Raw genomic sequence first — 19,179 nt, forward strand, 5'->3', positions numbered from 1 at the left:
TCCGCCCTCCTAGGAGGTCCTGGCGAGGGCTCTAGACCCACAAAGACAGGGGTACCCGCTGCCGGGCACCCTGGAGTGTGAGTCTGCAGGGAGGGGTGCAGTTGGGACTGACAGGAAGGACAGAAGTGATGCCGGGCGTCTCCCTGGGCCGCCCTGGACCACCGCCAACCCCACCACCCACGGCTTCTCCCCAGGCCTGCCCGTCTAGATGGTTCCATCTAGAAGAACCTGGCAGGCGACTTAATGCCCCCCAGCCCTCACCTCCTCCACCATGAAGCAGGTGCAGCCCAGACAAGAGGCCCAGGTGGGACCAGGACAAAGCAAGTCCATGGCCTCCCCGCACCCAGCAGTCACCAGATGGCCGGCTCGGGGGATGGGGAGCCCTGTTCCTGCCGTCGGCCATCACTGCAGCGCCACGGACGGCAGCAGGCGGAAGACGTGTGCCTTGCTAGCCCGGGGCCAGAGCACGGAGGAGGGTCGTCTCCCTGACCATGACCCGGGCCTGCGACATGGTGCCAGGGGCAGGCTGGGCCGCCATCTGCCTCAGGGACTGGGCAGCCCCGTCAGCCCCGGGGCTCGGGGGCAGTGGGGAGGGACAGAGCTCAGAAGGACAGGCAGGAAGAGGCCGGGGTGGGCCTTGGGACTGCCGGGCCCCAGCGCGGGAGGGCTGGCCAGGGGGCAGACGCGGGCTCGCAGTGTGGGTCCCCCTGCTGGCAGGTGGGAGCCGGCGGGGCGCGCTGGGCAGGGCCGTCCCCACCCTCTCCGTACCTGTCGACGACATAGGCCGCGGCCTCGTGGCTGACGGACGAGGAGTAGGTCTGCCACTGGCCCCCGGGGAGCTCGCGCAGCTGCACCGTGAAGTACCGGATCGGGGAGGCGCCGTCGCCGCCCGGCACCCACCGCAGACACAGGCTGCGCGCCGTCACGTCGGCCTGGGGCACCTGGAGCTCCCTGGGGGGCGCGGGCCGCTCTGCGGCCGAGAGAGGACAGCAGGTCAGGGTCGGGGGCACCCCGAGAGGCTCCGGGGTGCTGGCTGCCTAGCTCAGATGGCCGGTGGGCCAGGCGGTCATCCACAGTGATGTGAGGGTCCCGGACTCTGGCCAGACCTGTCTGGAGACCCCCCCGTTTAGTCCCAGAATGCTTCACCCTCGGAGCAGAAGCAGGCAGACTGGGGATGGGCCTGTCCACACTCCCCGTGGGCACTCGGGTGCAGGCATCCTGAGCGACACCTGGGCGCTCCCAGCACCCCCAGGTTCCTCCGGACACTCTCCCTCTTTCTGACTTTGGGTCAGCGCCTCTTCAACACTGGTTTGCTCTCCCTGGACGTTGACCTGGGCCTGAGCCCATAAAGGTTGTGGAGCAGGCTGCCTGGGGGTGACTCTGAGCCTCTGGGATAGGGCCTGGGATGTGGGGAGGAGGGCCGGGACCCGTTTCTGCGTGGGGATAACTCGCCGGCCACCCGGTGTCCTCACCCCATCCACGTCAACACAGAAGCCCCACGGGGCAGGAATAACTGCTGAACTGTGCATCCTGACGAGTGCGGGTTCTGGTCAGGACGTGTGGGGTGAAATGACGCTGCAGCTGATTGCCAGCCCCATGGGGATGGCTGTGAGGGGCCCGGAGCTAACTCCCCTCCCTGCGGCCCACGCTGCGGCCCGAGAGCCCGAGTCCAGGCCCCTCCTGGGCCCACGGGAAGGGGCCTGGCTCTCCTGGGCCCCACGCTGAGCCACGGGGGCTGTGGGATGGGGGGCTGCAGGGAGGCAGGGGCACTTGGGGGCTGGGGGCGGGGAACAGGGTTGCTCTTGATGGAGTTCACGTCTGAATCTCCTCTCAGACTCAGCTTAAGTCACATCAAACCTTGAGCAAACCTGTTTCCTGCTCCCTCAGCAGGGGCTGCATGGACTCTGAGTAGGAAGGCAAGAATCGGGGCCTGGGGCTCTCGGTCCCCTTGTGGTGGGTGGGGGCCACTCAGCCCTGCGGCTCCTGGCTCCCCGACTCTGGAAGTACGGCCCACCTGCTTCCCGGGGGAGGAGCCGGCAGGGGGCTCTGACACCTCTGGTGGGAAGGAGGGGAGAAGGGGGAGGGGGAAGAGGGGCAGTCTCTCTCCTTGAACCCCAGACGATCAGGGCTGAGGATGCAGGCCTATGGTGAGTGTCAGGCTGTGTGGACCAGCTCTGTGTCTGGCTCCAGGAAGGACTCAGGAGGTGCTTGATAAGCTCACAGTTCGCGCAGCCACCCCCCACCCCCCGCCCAGGCACACGGGGCCTCTCCCCCCCACTGGCTGACACTGAGTCTGGCCTCTGGGTCTCACCTCTCTTCTCGGTGGTGATGACCGTGGCCTCCAGCGGCTCCCCCCAGCCCTGCCTGGTCTTGGCCGACAGCCGGAAGACGTACGCGGACTCCGGGGCCAGTTCAGTGGCCGTGAACTGCCTCACGGTGGCGCCGACCTCCACAGTGGTGAAGGTGTTGGGGCTGCTGCTGGCCAGGCGGTAGGCGATCTGGTAGCCTGGGGGGGGGGGTGGGTGGTCGGGGCACGAAGACCGCTGGTCAGCCGTCCCTCCCCCACGGGGAAGCCCCCAGCCCCCACACGGCACACCCTTCCGAGCCCTGGGTTTCTGCGCTGTCTCCCTTTCCCGGGCTGGCGTCTGAGCTGCAGGCCGGGCCCTGAGAGGGAAGCCAGGCCCAGGGGTGAAGGGGGCCTCAGGGTGCTAGGCCCCCTCTCCATCCTTCGTGGAACTCAACGTGAGCACAGCCTCCTCCTCCCTGTGGCCCCGGGCCCGGAGGACGCTCAGAAGCAGCACAGAGGGCGGGTGCCTTCTCTGCCTCCCGCCCCCACCTTCTAGCAGCTCTGCCCTCGACCCTCAAGGGTCTCCCTGCTTGGAGCGCCCTTCTCCCTGGAGCAGGCAGCCCTGGAGGCACTCACGCCTGTGCTCAGACCCCGTGTCTGCTGTTTGTCTGTCTGTCTGCACATCAGTCTTCCTCCTGCCAGCCCAGGGCTCCTGCTCCCCAGAAGCCCCACCCCTGTGGCTCTGAGTGGGTGGGGTGGGGGGCTCCCCCAGAGACAGCACTCCCCGCTGTCAAGGAAGCGGGAGGAGACTTGCACATCAGCTCCGGGCGGGCCCTCAGCTCAGACCGTCTCTCTGAGTGCCCTGATCATCAAGGGTCCATGGCTGCTCGAGGTCATGTCATTAAGGACCAGGCCTCCCTGAAGACCAGGCCCTGCCGGTCCCTCCGCCCGCATCTACAGCGGCAGAGGACTTGCAGACCCAGCTCTGAGACACCTGGACACCCAGTGTCCGGAAAAAGAGGGCGACGTGGTCAGCGCGCCCACCTGGGCAGAGCCCTCCTCCTGCAGGCCCGGCAGTGCACACCCCCTGGGGGAGCGCCCACCTCCCCCTTCCTCTCTCAGCCCCCCTTGCCTGTCATGCCATCCGGATCAGCTACGTCATTGCTCCATTCCTCCCCATTATGCTCTTCTGTATTAACCCCCGGCTCTCTCCAGAAGCTCACCCACTGCGACCACAGTGATGCAAACCCGCCTTCCTACGCCAGCTCTGACCTCAGGACTCCTACTCCAACTTTCACGTGTTGCATTATTATTCGTATGTTGTCGGGATTGGCAAGGAGACTGTGGCACAGGGTGGGGCCTGTGTTCAGCAGATTTCGAGGGGCGCCCAGGGGAGGTCAGATGTGGCGGGGGCAGCACCAGCCACACGGGCACGTGGTTCATCCACAGAAGCTACAGCAGGTCTCACAGGGGATGGGGGGGTCTGTGACGGGACACAGCCGATGACCCCTGTGTCCACCCGGCCACCAGAGGAAAGTCAGCCTGTGCCCCGTACGAAAGTAATTGAGCTACAGCAAGGAATTAAGGAAAGGTATTCTGCAAAGACAAACCGAACTTTACGACCAAGCACAAAGACTACAGAGGCAGACACAGACCTCCAACAAGACCATGGTCAAACATAATATTTTAAAGACCTCGAGAGAGAGGCGTGTCCCCGGGGAGAGTGAGCTCGGCCATTGAGGAAACACCACGCCTCGTGAAGAAGGGACTCCAACCCTACCCTCTGCCCTCAGAGAGGCAGAAAGTAACTGCATTAAAAACAGGTGCGCATATGCACTTCCGGGCCCTGGGCCCTGCGTGTGAGCACACTGAATTTCTGGGTAGACTTGAGTCGACCAGGTTTCTTTTCCAGATTGTGAGAAGGCTGACTCCACCCGAGACGGCCGGGAGGAGCAGAAACACCTGCCCAGCACCTCCCAGGCACGGGGACCCTAGGGGACACGGCCGCGCAGCTAACACGGGGCATCCAGGGGCAGCTCCACCCCTCACAGCGCCCACCAGCCTGCGGTCACATGTCCCTTTGTGTCTCGGAGAGTCACGTGTGATGAAGACTCCTTGATCATTCAAACCGCCTTCCACCTGGAGAGTTTGAATTAACGAGGATTCGCATGTGGTTACTGATGCGCTTTTGTTATTGCTCCTTCTTGACCACATTTCACCTCTGCTCAGATTATCTGCTGCTGGAGCTAAAAATCCTGGGGTGAAACTGAGATTTTGTTCAAAGGCACGTCTTTGTGGGCTGCAATCTGGGGATTAAACGGGAGCCACTAATTGCCTCCCGGGGGGGCTCAGGTCTGCCCTCCACCAAAGGCTCCACCCCTACTCCCCACCCCGCCCTCAGGGCACGACCCCGGGGTGACCCTGGACCTCACCTCCACCTGCCTGTGTGGGCGCCTTCACACGGCCCCCCTGCTCACACCTTTTCCTCTGTCTCTTTTGGACTGATGGGGCGTTTCTGCCTGGGCCCCGAGGGCTCCAGGAGACTCCGGAGAACCATGGGAAACCTGGGCTGGTCTCTGATCCAGGTCACAAGGAGCGCCTGGGAGAAAACGCCTCAGCCCTGGACTCTAGGAGCACCTTCCTGTCCTTTGCCCTAGAAGAGGGACCGTGTCCCTGCGATCCCGTTCTGCAGTGCCGTGACCATGAGGATGAACGCCCCTACCCACCTCGACACGGGCTCGACCAGCAGGAGAGAGCCTTCTGCACAGGAGCAGGTAAGAGCAGTGGCCGAGCGCCGGCCCGCACGCTCGGGAACATGGATCGGGAGCCAGGCAGGACGGGGGTGTTTGGGCGGAAAAGGCTCCTTATCTGATCCCGGGTCCAGCAAGCTCAGAAACAGGAGCTGAGTCTCAGCTACGAGGTCAGAGGGTGTGTCTGCGTGAGGAAGGAACGCGGATCTGGGTCCCCAGCGGGAGGAGAGGGCTGGGGGCGGCCGCAGTGGAAGGTCCCGGGGGCCACGGGGGCATTTAGAGGGGCACGGCCACGTGCGGCCCACGGGGATGCAGGTGGAAAGCGATGGGCTGCAGAAACCCAAGCAGCTCAAAGTCACCCGGAAGATGAGGACACGTCGCTTGCTAGAAAGCCAGGAGGGAAAGAGGCGGGCGCCACAGGCTGGAGGCGGGTTCCGAGCCATTTGCGGGGAAGGCCGGGGGGGTAGGGGAGAGTCAGAGAAGAGGCAGCCAAGGATGGGGGGCCTTTGCGGGGGGTGGGGCGGGAGGCGTCTCGGCCAAAGGAGCTGACAGAGAGACCCCAGATCGACTCTGGAGAGTCGAGGGCAGACCTCCCAGGTGGTGGCAAGGCCTTCTAAGGACTGGGTGGTTCCTGGATAGACAAACGGTGTACACTTGAGAGTTCTGTCCATTGTCTGTTTGGGGACCATCCTGGGGCCCTGAGGCCAAAGCCGCAAGGAGGGCACGGGGCTGCTGACCCCCCGAAGGCACTGTGGGTGGCGATGGCCCCGCAGTGCCCACCCCTGACTCAGGGGACCCACAGTGGCTGAGTCTCCCCGGGGGGCAAGCGTCAGCCTAGCCCGGATGCCGCCTGGGCTGCTGGTTTTGCAGTCTCTCCGTGTGAGGGTGGGGGGCAGACAAACACAACAGTGGAGAAAACCACGCGTTTGCTAACACAGATCCTATTCAGCTGGGCCCCTAATTCTCAGCAGAGTCCCCCTAATTACACCCTTGTTTGTAATAAGCCAAAGGTCAAGGTTCGGCTCCCACAGGCAGGCCAACTTCTAACCGCGTGGAGGTGGGGATCCGGCCTGTCTGGAGGGACAGACCCTTGCGGCCCAAGGAGCACACGCGTCACTCGAGCTTCGCAGCACCTGAGTGACTGTGAAGCAGCAGCAGATGAGGAGGGGGGGACGACCGCTCTCGGGTGGCCCCCCCGAACCCCTAAGGAAGGCTCTAAATGCTGCGAGCTCTCCCGGTAAAATATTTACGCAAATAAGCAAGTGTTTCTCCCTGTAGGCGCCTCCAGTATTTCATGCTGTTAATCTCTTTCGGAAATGAAGGAACATGTTTTTGATACAGATTACAAAAGCTCTCGCTGCAGAGATGTTTATGTGCTCAGAAGGCCACGCCGCAGGAGTGGGGACGCTGACTCTAGGTCCCTGGACGTAAAGTGAGTCTTGAAAAAAGATGTTTTCCTTTCTCCCCTGTGAACACCAATCTGAATCTTTAGAAATTGTTTTCCCGTCTTTCTGCAGCATCTACAATTTGGTGCGCTGGCGGTAATAATATCCGGGTGACAGGTTACCCAGACAACGTTTGTTACAATTACCACTACATGCCTCACAGCCCTAGAAGGCATCGGGGGAGGTGGAGGGCTGTGTTCCACAGCCTCGGAGTCCGACCCCCTCCTGACCTGGGGTTTTGTGATTTTCAAGGACCTCCGGGACTAGAGATCTACGCCCAGACGTCTCAGTGCCTTGGGGGCGTCCTATAACCTGGCCCCAAGCTGCCTCTCAGCAGGAACCTTCCGCTGGAGCCGCCAGGGTGATGGAGAATGAAGCCCTGCAACACGCCTGTGACAGACACAGAGAAATGCTGAGTGCAGACACAGCGACGGGGAGGAGACTGCTCTGGTCCGAGAGCAGGGAGGAGGTGCGGAAGGGCCACAGCATCCAGCCGGCGCCGACTGGCACTGGCTATTCTGGGTTTTCGGTGCCCTGCACGATACCCGGGAGGTCTGATCACGGGTCCCCCTGAGGCGGGCAGCCTGGCCCAGAGGGGCTAAGTGAGCTAACCCCCCCACCCCAGTCTGTCTGCAATGCCTGAGCTGGACCTCAGGCCGCCTTACTACGAAGGCCTGTCACTCTAGAGCGAGGAGCAGAGGGGCCCTGGTGGGCTCTGAGCCCCGGCCACCAGCGCCTGTCCGCATGCGACTTTCACTACATTGCTGTTCAGCTGCTCAGTCGTGTCCGGCTCTTTGCGACTCCACGGACTGCAGCACGCCAGGCCTCCCTGTCCCTCACCGTCTCCCGGGGTTTGCCCAAGTTCATATCTGTTGAACTGGTGATGCCGTCCAACCGTCTCATCCTCCGCCACCCTCTTCTCCTTTTGTCTTCAATCTTTCCCAGCATCAGGGTCTTTCCCAGTGAGTCATCAGGTGGCCAGAGTATTGGATCTTCAGCTTCACCACAGGTGTGTACTCATACATGACAACTGGTCGTGTCTGCAGAGTTTTCAAGGGTGCTGAGACATTTTCGAGCTGCGGGATGTTTTTGCAACTTGTTTTTCCTGCAACAGATGTTTGTGAGGCTTTTTCATGGCACCTCCTGGAGCGCCGTTACTTTAACGGTCTCTGTGATTTCTCTGTATGAACAGACCACGGTTCACCTTCTCATCGCCTCACTGATGGACATTTGGGTTGTGTCCAGTTGTCTCTTTTCTAAATTCCTTGTTATTTAAAGCAGTCTGCCGTGACTCTCTGTGCGTTTTGCTCTGCGAACCAGAGTGAGGATTTCTCAGAGTTAAGGCCTGGAGGGGGGCGGCTGGGTGGGGGGGTGCACCCGCCCTGGTCGTCCCCTCGGCAGCTGCGCTTGTGCTCCCGGGGAGCGCGCGTGAGGCTTCTCCCTGCCTCCTGACCTCTCCTGGGGACCATCAGACCTGCTGTGCTTCTGACGACTGTGAAATGGTATCTAAATTATCTGCATTGTGGTCTGAATTATCATTGTACACGTTGCTTTTTCAGAAAAAGTTAAAGACCAGTAAAAGCAGGGGACATGATTCTCAAGTGAGCCGCTGAGCTTCTGTGGACGGGGGACTCCGGGCTCCTGGGGGCGGGGGACTTGTGTGGCGACTGTGGGCGCAGGAGCTTTGGGAGCCAAGAGGAGAAGAGCCCAGCCCAGGTGGGGATGGGTGGGGAGGGGAGGCAGCAGGCGGAGGTGCCCTCTGATGTGGTTCTCAGGGGTGGAGAAGCATCCGGGGACGGGGGTCTTTCCTGGCAGGGGACTCGGGAAGGGTCACCGCCCAGCGCTGGCTGAGGCCGCAGCCCTGCCGGGGTTTCAGAGAAGTCCTGGAAGAAGCAGCTCAAAGTCGCAGTCACAAAGCCGAGCATGTGTCTGTGTGTGCTAACACAGGGAAGGGCAGGCCTTCCTCTGCCCACTCCCGCAGAGCGCTGCTGTCAGAACCGATTTTCATCGGCTCGGGAGGGCTGCGGAGAGCGCGGAGATGATCACAGAACTGGGACTGCTGGGTCTCAGCCGAGGTGGGGTGTGTGTGTGTATGTGAGTGTGTGGGTGGGTTGGGGGGGACCACCGGGGGGCCAGGCGGGGGGACTTTACATCTCTGCTCCGAACATGCGTCTTGTTCCTCAGCACACTGGGGCTCCTCTCCCGGGGAGTGGGCGGTGATCAGACGGTTTGTCCTGCTGCTTCCATAACAGGCTGCAGAGAGGAGGGCAGCCCTGCCCGCGTGTGGGCTCCGGGCACCTCGAGAGCAGCGTCAGCTCCACAGACCACGCCCACCCCGGGGCCTCAGACCAGCCGGCCGGGGCCTCTCAGCTGCATGGGGTCTGAGACGCACACCACAACAGAGGCTCCTCCATGATGGTTGTGGTTTTAGTGGCCAGAATGTCCAGGTCCTTGGTGACCTGGCTCGGGAGTGCCGTCCTCACACAGCAGCGCCTCCCGGGGCCGCAGAGGACAGGGCCGAGCCGTGCAGATGGCGAGCGTGCCCTGGGATGTCTTAATGAAGCCGGGGCTCGGCAGTATCTGCCTTGCTGCTCGCCCTTTCACGGCTGCCAGTTATTGTCCAGAAGACAAATCTGATCATGTCCCTTTGCTGCTCAAGGTCCTTGGCGGACTCCCTTGGCACAGATTTTCAAACTTTTTTTTTTTTTTAAATGAAGTGAAACCCTTTTTCAAACAAAATCTTACAAGCCTCACCTGGAGAGCAGGTGTAAGTGGTACGTTTTACTGCCATTTGTAAGCAGTGTTTTGTCAAATTACCTGCAACCCGAGCAGACATATTTGGGGTCTGTGGTGGGTGAGGAGGAGGAAGGACCGTACTTCAGGGCCGGCCTGGCCCTGGGGGACACACGGGCCCTCAAAGGCCCAGGTGGGAAGGTCTGGGCCGCTGGCCTCTCCTGCACGCGACGCGACACCTTCCCAGCGGTTCACAGCCTGGCGGGCCCACACCCCCCAGGGATGTTTATGCTCCCACAGGCGGAAGGCAGCGTTTGGTTCAAGACTCGGGAACCCACCCATGTGACGGAGCAGACCCTCTGGGTCTTCCCGGGACAGCCTGTTCCCTGTATCCTGGGCTGGGGCCCCTCTCTGAAGCTCCCGGGAACAGTGTGTGCTGTCCCTCAGCTGTCCCATAGGTGCTGAGACCCCACTGCAGGAGAGCCGCTGACTGCAGGATGACCTTGAGCACTCAGCCCCCAGGTCTGCGGAGCCTGAGGAGTGCTGGGCCAACCCCTGTGACCCCACCTGTTGCCTCACTGTCCGCCAGCCACAGTACAGCGCACGCTGATCACACCCCCCACTGGCCTTTAAAAGCGTTTGCTGAAACCCTGGGGAGTTGGGCGTTTTGAGCACCAGCTGCCCTGACGCCTTGCTTGTCCCCTGGCAGTAAACACTGCACTTGCCTTCTCCACGGCCTGGTGTCAGATTGGCTTTACCGCCTGCAGGCGAGCAGACCCAATATTTTGTTTACCGACACTCATCCTCAAGTTCCAGGCTGAAAACACCGTCCAGCCCTGAGCCCCTGATCCAGGAGACGCTGCCCTGCAGGGCGTTCTGTGGAACCTCCCCACATCGAGGGCTTCCCGGGTGGCTGAGTGCTAAAGAAGCCGTCTGCCAACGCAGGAGACGCAGGAGAAGCAGGTTCAGTCCCTGGGTCGGGAAGATCCCCTGGAGGAGGAAATGGCAACCCACGCCAGCTTTCTTGCCTGGATAACCCCATGGACAGAGGAGCCTGGCGGGCCACAGTCCATGCGGCTGCAGAGTCGGATGTGAAGGAGGGACTGAGCGCACACATCCCGCAGTCCTGTCGCTGGTGTCTCCCCTTTGAGGACCTGCCCTGCCAGCGTCTCACTCACTCCTTACCCGCCTCCCCTCCGCCCTCCTCTCCCCACCGCCCCCCACCCCTACACACAAGACCTGGCACATCAGAGGCTCCGGATTTGTCACAGTGAAAGGGTGAACAAATCAACGGACTGATGATCTTTAAAAATAAAACTTGCTGCCTTTGGGAAACTGGGGCAAATTAAGGCTCTTCACCCAAGTTATCAGAGCTGGCCCCCTGAACACCAAGTTCAAAGCAAACCGCTTCCCTGGGACCCAAGCATGCAGTTCACTTGGGAAACTTCCTCGAAGGCCTGGGTGCAAGCCCTGCAGCAGAAGAGAGACGCTTCCGGGACCCTGGAGCAAGGCCCGCGTGGGAATCTTCTGTGAAAAGCCAGCCCGCTGTTTTCCAAACACACGTCAAAATAACTGGGTTATTTCTGAGCAGAGGGAAGGTCAATTACAGATGGTACTGCCTTGAACCCTGAACAGATTCTGGGTGAACAGAATGTAAATTTCATTCTGCAAAGAACCCTTAGAGCAGGAGACACAGGGCTGTGGTCTCTCGGCTCAGAAAATGCCAGGCTGCTGTGGATGGGATTTTTTTTTTTTTTTTTAACCTTTTAGACATCTAATAAAAATGGATGGAATCAATCTAATTGTCATTTCTCTCTGAGCTGTGATCCCCGCTGCTCCCTTACCTAGAATAATGCCGTTGGGCTCCTCTGGAGGCTGCCACACGATCCGCACAGATGTGAGCCTCACCTCCGGGAACACGAGCCTCACAGGCGGGCCTGGGGCTGAACAGGGAAAAAAAAAAGACCTGAGAATCTCCCCGCCAGGGATGTCACGTGGGTACACGGCGGGGTTTCGAAGGGTCCTGTGGGCTGGCCGAGGACAGTCACGACTGCTGACGACTCTGCTCGTGGGTGAATCACTCTGAGTTTTGGGAAGGTGACTTTTGCAGTGCTCAGGAACTGCTGGGAGTCCTGAGTGTTGCGGAAAGCTGGCCGCTACAGTCGCTAAGTAGCATGGGAGAGGGCACATCAAGTCAGAGTAGAGACTTCGGCACTCTGAGCTGATTCCTCTCCCGGTCTGGACATCCACACAGCAGGTGTCAGGTGAAGAGGGTGGCTGAACGTCCCTCCCAACTTCCAATGGAGGTTACAGGGATTGACCAAATAACACGGCTACAAGAATGGCCTTCCTCTTAGATGCACGAGCCCTCTCCTGCAGCGTCCCAGAAAATCAAGAGGCGATGTCCACAAATGCATATAATAGTTCTTCATGGTCTGGTGCACCAGTAATTCAAAAACTAGCTATGTATGCAGGCACCACTGAATAACAGGGTCCTAGACACTGTAAAATATATTTACTTAAATGGACAAGCTAGTAAATGTGTGGCCAGCGTGGGAACTTCTCATTGGAACTTAAGAACTGACTCTTCCCAGGCAAGAGGTAACAGGCATGGAACAATCAAATAGAAATAAAATGACGTGTGTTACAGTCGTTCCAGGGCTGCTGAATTTTGCCTCGAGCTAGTAAGTTGAGAATGGTATTTTAAATTATAAACTTGTGTTCTGAACCCTGTGTTTTGGTGAAATAAATGGAAGGAGGCCACGGGCTCACATGCCAGGATAGATTCACAAATGGGAAACTCTGACGTCTGGTCTGTCTTCTGTGGCTTCTGCCCCTCACTGTCCCCAAGGGTGATCACTTGCATCGTGATGAAACGAGGGGAAGGGGAAACAAGTTTATATCACGACTGTGGCAGAAAACAGACATCGGTCCACGACTCTGCTGCCTGTGCTTTGGGAAGAATACCTTCCCAAGTTTGAGGGACGGTTATTAAACGTCCCGTTACTGTTCACTCGGGTGGTCCTGGACAGAACACACAGTTTTGCGAGGACACGGCCCTCAGGTCACAGGGTCCCTTTCGGACCCTGGCTGCCCGGAGACCAGCCCCGAGGGAGGGCAGTGCTCGAGGCACTCCCTCCTCTGACCCAGACGGGGCCCAGCTCCCGAGCCGTCTCCCAGCAAACGGGGAGGAGGGTATCATCTCAGCAGTTAGAGCGCATTCCAGGCTGATTTAATTCCTTCAGTAAAAATGCTGAAGAAAATCTCTGGTGCTTCACTTTCAGCTGAATCTGAGCCTGGCTTTTCTGGGGCGGGGCGGGGGGGGGGGGAATATTTGCCACAGTCTGGTTAACAGAGATCGTGTATAGGAGCTAACCTTGGGCGGCTGACATCTGCAAAGTGGAGAAACATCCCTGAGGATTTAGACAACTGTCAAGAGGTACTTGTTTCTGGGGTTGGGAACCTGGGCACCCCAGCCCCTCAAACATGCACTCTGAGGGGGCTTGTAATGATCTCATTATGCAGACGAGAGCGGGTCACCCCAGGGAACCTAGGGCTTTTCACCAGAAGTGGCCTGAGGTTTCCTGGCCTGGCCCATCCGGCCTTTCAGGCTTGCGGCTAACCTGTAAACACTCACTCTGGCTGAAACTGGCTGTAGGAGCGCTCTGTGGTCAGAAAACAACTTTGTTTCATTTTCCTCTGCGGAAAGGAGGGGAGAAGAAGTGTTCTGAAAATTAAGTTGAAAATGACCACCATCCAAAGGGTGTGGACGGGGACAGCAAACCGGGGCGGGGGGCAGAGGCACGGCCCCGACGTACCGTCGTCTTTGGTGCGTTCCAGGATGGGGGGCGTGCTGGGGACCCCGTTCCCGATGCGGGTGAAGGCCAGCACCTGGAGCTCGTAGAGCACGAACTTGCCCAGGCCCGCCAGCAGCGCCGACTGCGTGTGGTTCCCGCGCACCACGTGGCTCCGGGGCTCGGGGTCCAGGTCTCTGGCCCGGAACAGGATCTGAGCGGCGACAAAGAAGGGCGGGGAGGCGAGGCGGTGTGAGGAGGGGCCTGGGGCTCACCCGGTGAGGACCAGGGTCCTCCCCCAGGGCGGCCAGTGGAGGGCATGGGGATCTAATTCCTAACCGCTGGCGTTTTTTGGGGAAAGATGGAAGTGCAGCAATTTCCTGGAGACTGGAAGTTGGCTGCAGCAATGACCCAGCCCTTGGCTGGCTGGGCAAGCCAGACGCTCACTGTAATTTTACAGGATTTGAGGTCCCCGGCGGCAGCCCCTAAAACCAGGGCTCAACACGAACACAGAAACATCCCGCTTCTTGTGAAAGGAGCAGCGGCCAACCTAGGCAGCATGGTTGTTAGGAGACGGGCCTCCTGCCTCGGACGACCTGGGGACCCCCGAGCCCGACACCCCGCCCCGGGGCCGTTCACTGCTCTCACTGCAGAGGCGGCCGCTCTGAGACGGCCCCTCCACAGCCCGCCAGCTCCCCACTCCCAAAGCTCACCCCCTGGGAGCTGGCCCGCAGGACCAGCAGCTGGAAGGCTGTGAAGGGCGGGGGTCGGGAGGGAGGCCTGTCCACGGCCAGGTGGGGCTGTGGGCGCTGCTCTCAGAGCTGGGCCAGGGGATCGCTGCATCCAAAGGGGCCAGAAGGGAGTGATCAGGATGCCCCGGGGTGGCGGTGGGGCGTGGGGACAGGAGCAAACAGAATGGGATCTAGAAGACGGACGGTCCAAGGAGAGGGCTGGAGCGTGTGAGACACACGGGGCCTCACGGTCAAACCCAGGAAGGTCCGTCCTGCTGCTGGGGGAGCGGAAGGAACAGAACAGGGGGGTTTTGAGGGTCTGGGTAAAAGCACAGAGGGCTGGCCCAGAAAGGTCTCCCAGAGAAGCCGGGAGGTGTCCAAGCCTCGATGCCGGGGCCACCACCCAAGACGGACATGGGCGGTGACGACACCTGCAGACACGTGTGTAGGGGCCTCAGGACACGTCCTCGGCATTTTACAAAATCAGCCTCCGCTGATGGGAAGGCGCAACCGCCATGCCGCCCGTCTTGGGGGAGGACACGGGCTCAGAGCGCCTTGCATGGGCTCCCGCGACCAGGGTGGGCCGACCCTCACCCAAGACGGTGATGAGGGAGACGAGAGGAGGGGTGTGGAGTCCAGGAAACAGCCAGAGCCGGCGATGCACAGGCCATGCGAGCTCGCGGGCCGTGGAGGCAGGCGGGCAAGGTCACCTGAGCACGTACCTTGTAGCCCAGGATGAGCCCGTTCTGGTCCGGTTCGGGGACTGAGGCCCACGTCAGTAAGATCTGGGTGGAGCTGACGGCCTCGGCTGACACGTTTTCAGGGGCGGCTGAAGGAACTGCAAGGAATGAGTTAAAGAGATTGGCTCCAGAAGTCTAAAGGCTTCTACAAATAAAGGTCTAATTTTTACCCTTCTAATCAAGTTGTCCTTGAAATAGCAATGCACTCTGAGCGTTTTGCAGTGATCAGATTAAACCTGCAGGGGTATCATGGAAATGTAAATCTCCTTAATATTAGTAACAAATTCCATAAATCCTGGGTATTTAGGAGCTCCATGCTACCCGAGTCCACCCAGAGAGAAAATAAGCTTGTCTGATTCTTATATTAACTGGTGAGAACTGCGACTTTTATCTCAGACAGAATCCTCACTTTCAGACACAGTTCACAGACCTCTCTAAATGTGGACTGAGGGGGGACAGGCAGGTGGAGAGAGGAGGAGAGGAGGTTACGATCTATGCCCGGGGTGGGGGCAGGGGAGACTTAGAGGGTGCACCTCTCGGCGGGGAGGGGGTGACAGGCACCAGGCCAAGGGGGTGCCAGCACCCCCAGCGCCTCCATGGTCGAAAAGGAGAACATGTCAAGTTCACGAAACTCATGGGCACATAACATGTGATGGGGCTGTGACACCTCAGTGACCACCCCCAGGACCAGCCTGCCGACTGGCTCACTCATCCATCCGTCCACCCACTCACTCATTCATCCCTTCATTCCTTCACGTCCTCTGTCACTCATTCACTCATTCCCTCACTCATTTACTCATTTGTTCACTCCCTCACTCACGCATTCACTCACTCATTTACTGCCTCATGCATAAGCACTGCCTTCTTTCTGCTCAGCCACTGTGAAGGCTCCTCTGGTAGTCAGTCAGTCTGAAGACAGAAAGTAACGTATGTTTGCACGACACAGCTCCCCAACTCTGCTTCCTTGAGCTTCTATACCAAACTGACGTGCTCTTTGCTGTGGGTTGGACTGCGTCCCTTCAAGTTCCCATGCTGAGTCCCGACCCTCTGGGCCCAGAATGTGACCTTATTGGGAAACAGGGTCCCTGTGGATGTAATTAGTCAGACGAGGTCACATGGTGGTGGGGTGGGCCCTACTCTAGCAGGACTGGCATCCCTGAGAAGAGACAGACGTGAACGTGTGGAGACCCCCAACCCCTGGCAGGACTGGGTTTGTACTGCCACAGCTGAGGAGCTTCCAGGAGCTCGGCGGGGGGAGGACCACCCCTCCCGGCACCTGCAGAGGGAGCTCAGCTCTGCACACACTCCTCTTTCCTCCTTCTGGCCTTCAGAGCCTTGAGAGAATATATTTTTGCTGTTTGAAGCCACCACTCTGGGGCACGTGATTACAGCAGCCCCAGGAAATGAGGCGCTGCTGTAATCAAGTCTTTAAGAAAAAATGAGAGGGCTCGTGCAGGCCCTGGAGGAGACGCTGCTCCGTTGTTGGCCAGCTCGTCCCGGTTGCTCCACAAGTGGCGGGTTTGGGATGGAGATGGAGGCGCCAAAGAGGGCCCAGGGGCAGGCCGGGCCTCACAGGGCAACTTGCTGGGAGTGCTGAGCCTGGAAGGACGGATTCCCTGGCCTGACCACCCGGGAGGCAGGAACCACGCCCCCCCACCCCCAACCCCTTGTCCACTCGCGAGGCTGACTGACGGTCCTTGGAGCCTGACTGATGAGACTGACAGTCCTCAGAGCCTGACTGATGAGGCTGACTGACGGGCCTCAGAGCCTGACTGACGAGGCTGACTGACGGTCCTCGGTGCCTGACTGACAAGACTGACAGTCCTCACAGCCTGACTGATGAGGCTGACTGACGGGCCTCAGAGTCTGACGATCCTTGGAGCCTGACTGATGAGGCTGACTGACGGGTCTCAGAGCCTGACTGACGAGGCTGACTGACGGGCCTCAGAGCCTGACAGTCCTCAGTGCCTGACTGATGAGGCTGACTGACGGGCCTCAGTGCCTGACTGACGAGGCTGACTGACGGGCCTCAGAGCCTGACTGATGAGACTGACAGTCCTCACAGCCTGACTGATGAGGCTGACTGACGGGTCTCAGTGCCTGACTGACGAGGCTGACTGACGGGCCTCAGAGCCTGACTGATGAGACTGACAGTCCTCACAGCCTGACTGATGAGGCTGACTGACGGGTCTCAGTGCCTGACTGACGAGGCTGACTGACGGGCCTCAGAGCCTGACTGATGAGACTGACAGTCCTCACAGCCTGACTGATGAGGCTGACTGACGGGCCTCAGTGCCTGACTGACGAGGCTGACTGACGGGCCTCAGAGCCTGACTGATGAGACTGACAGTCCGCACAGTCTGACTGATGAGGTTGACTGACGGGCCTCAGAGTCTGACGATCCTTGGAGCCTGACTGATGAGGCTGACTGACGAGGCTGACCGATAGGCCTCAGAGCCTGACTGACGAGGCTGACTGATGGTCCTCAGTGCCTGACTGATGAGGCTGACTGACGAGGCTGACTGACTGTCCTCAGAGTCTGACTGACGGTCCTCAGTGCTTGACTGATGAGGCTGACTGACAGTCCTCAGTGCCTGACTGACGAGGCTGACTGACTGTCCTCAGAGCCTGACTGATGAGGCTGACTGATGGTCCTCAGTGCCTGACCGATGAGGCTGACTGACTGTCCTCACAGCCTGACGGACGAGGCTGACTGATGGTCCTCAGAGCCCAGGCGTGGACTGGCTGCCATGTGGGTTGGCTGACGCCCCCACAACACACACACACCGCTGTTGGCACCTGTCCATCCCGAGCACAGGGGTCCTCCTTCCTGACAGTTCTGGAGAGAATACGCTGGACAGCTCACCTGGCTGATTAACTTTTTCTTCCCAGCTATGTCAGTAGAGGGTCATTCATTCCATCATTCAATCATTCAACAAAACACTCTAATTTACTTGAGCAGATTTGTATCACAGGGACGGAATCTTCCTGGTTTCTGGTGAACTCAGCCCCCTGAAGGGAGCAGGCCGGCCGCATACCCCACCCTGAGTCCCCGTACCGTCCATGGGGGCTCCCCCGGCGTCACTCGTGTCCTCTACCCATCAAGGGCTCCCCCTCGGTGTTGTAACTTCCAAGGAGGTTACCAGGACATTGCTGACACGTATGCTTATTTTATTAAAAAAAAAACAACTGAGCGAGAAGCTGGCACGTTGCATCAGTTGTGAATTAAAGGTGTCACTTATCATTCTAAGCGAAGGTAAACCTACAATTTTCCGACTTCATTTTCCACTTTACTTAGAACCAGGTGAGAGGAGCAAGTATACTGTATCAAGACACTAGCGTTAAGTTCTACATTTCCGTCTCTCTGCAAAGAGAGAGGCCATCGTCATAGCAACACAAACTGGCCACCTCTCAATCCTTAACTATCTCCTGCGGTTCATCTAGGAGACCAGAAGTGCCCAGTTCTTACTGTAGACCCACATGTGACAGATGACTTTCTGAGACGTGGTAACAGGTGCCTCCACACACTGGCAGGCCATCGTGTCCCCAGAGAGTGAGGGCAACTGGGCAACTGTGGCAGCTCGGCCTCGGTGCCCAGAACGCAGCTGGGTTCCCAACGAGGAGACAGGCTGAGCAAACAGTAGTGCTCAGGATGAAAATTTCAGCCGATTCCAGTCTCACCAGGGAAAACTGCCATTTAGTTACAAAATATTTATGTTCTTAAGATTTGGGGAAAAAATCTTGCACATTACCTAAGTTGTGGGAGATTCAGCTCCTTTCCTAGCCTGGTATCTTGAGTTTTCAGACAGTCCTAGAAACTCCCCTTTCATTAAAAACAGTACCATTTAAAATGCATTTTTCCTTCATTTTCTCTCTCACCTCTATAGGGCTTCTTCTCTCTCAGCACCAGCTGTGTCTCATATAGTGTCTTTGATTTTAAGGGTCTCATTTACCCTTATAATATATCATAAGATGTCATGAAATCAGCTTGACCGCACGTCAAAACTGGACATGTCATGTAAATGTGGTTTGAGAAGTTCTGTGTGGTGCTTCCACGGCTGGCTTTTTGCATGTCTGTGCACTGAGCTTCTTAAAGCATGGACACACGGCTGTCTTCTCGGAGGTGCTGCTGTGTTCCAGAAGGAGTCTGCAGGCTTTCTCTCCTCCCTCCAACCCTCCTGACTCCATCAGCAGCTGTGACTCTCCACCAGCGTGCCCTGGAGACCCCTTCACCCTCTTCACCAAATGCTGAGTGATGACCTCTGACCACTGTTTTTTTTTTTGTTGTTGTTGTTCAGTTGCTAAGTCATGTCTGACTCTCTGTGACCCCACAGACTGCAGCACGCCAGGCTCCCCTGCCCTCCACTGTCTCCTGGAGTTTGCTCAAACTCATGTTCATTGAGTTGGTGATACCATCCAACCATCTCATCCTCTCTCTGACCACTGTAAGGATGGCTTTTTAGCAGCTGGAGAGGTTTTTACAAACAGACACTCTCGAGGCAGCCTTTTTGCCATTGGTTGTCTTTGTTGAGTGTTCTTTGAAAACTTTTCCCAAAATATTATTTTCCATTTAAAATTTCACTTTCTTCACCTTCACAGGATATTTAGTTGTTGTTTTCTCAACAAAAGTCTGTAGGTAAGTGCAGAGCTTGAGGTTGACAGTTACTTTCTTTCAGTTCCTTGAGGATTATTATTCCAC

General features: G+C 58.5%; 1 protein-coding gene across 3 annotated transcripts in view; it reads right to left on the reverse strand.

The window, feature by feature from the left end:
- SDK1 (sidekick cell adhesion molecule 1) overlaps positions 1 to 19,179 on the reverse strand; it is a 622,975-nt gene that overhangs the window by 64,107 nt on the left and 539,689 nt on the right. For all 3 annotated transcript variants that reach the window (XM_061153768.1, XM_061153766.1, XM_061153767.1), the window contains exons 26-30: positions 14,463 to 14,578; positions 13,034 to 13,223; positions 11,060 to 11,158; positions 2,312 to 2,506; positions 769 to 970 (exon numbers count right to left, since the gene is read on the reverse strand). In XM_061153768.1, the coding sequence (XP_061009751.1) occupies positions 769 to 970; positions 2,312 to 2,506; positions 11,060 to 11,158; positions 13,034 to 13,223; positions 14,463 to 14,578 (802 nt within the window). The remainder of the gene's footprint in view (positions 1 to 768; positions 971 to 2,311; positions 2,507 to 11,059; positions 11,159 to 13,033; positions 13,224 to 14,462; positions 14,579 to 19,179) is intronic.

The sequence above is a fragment of the Dama dama genome, chromosome 10 (assembly GCF_033118175.1).
Source record: "Dama dama isolate Ldn47 chromosome 10, ASM3311817v1, whole genome shotgun sequence".
Classification (NCBI taxonomy): Eukaryota; Metazoa; Chordata; class Mammalia; order Artiodactyla; family Cervidae; genus Dama; species Dama dama.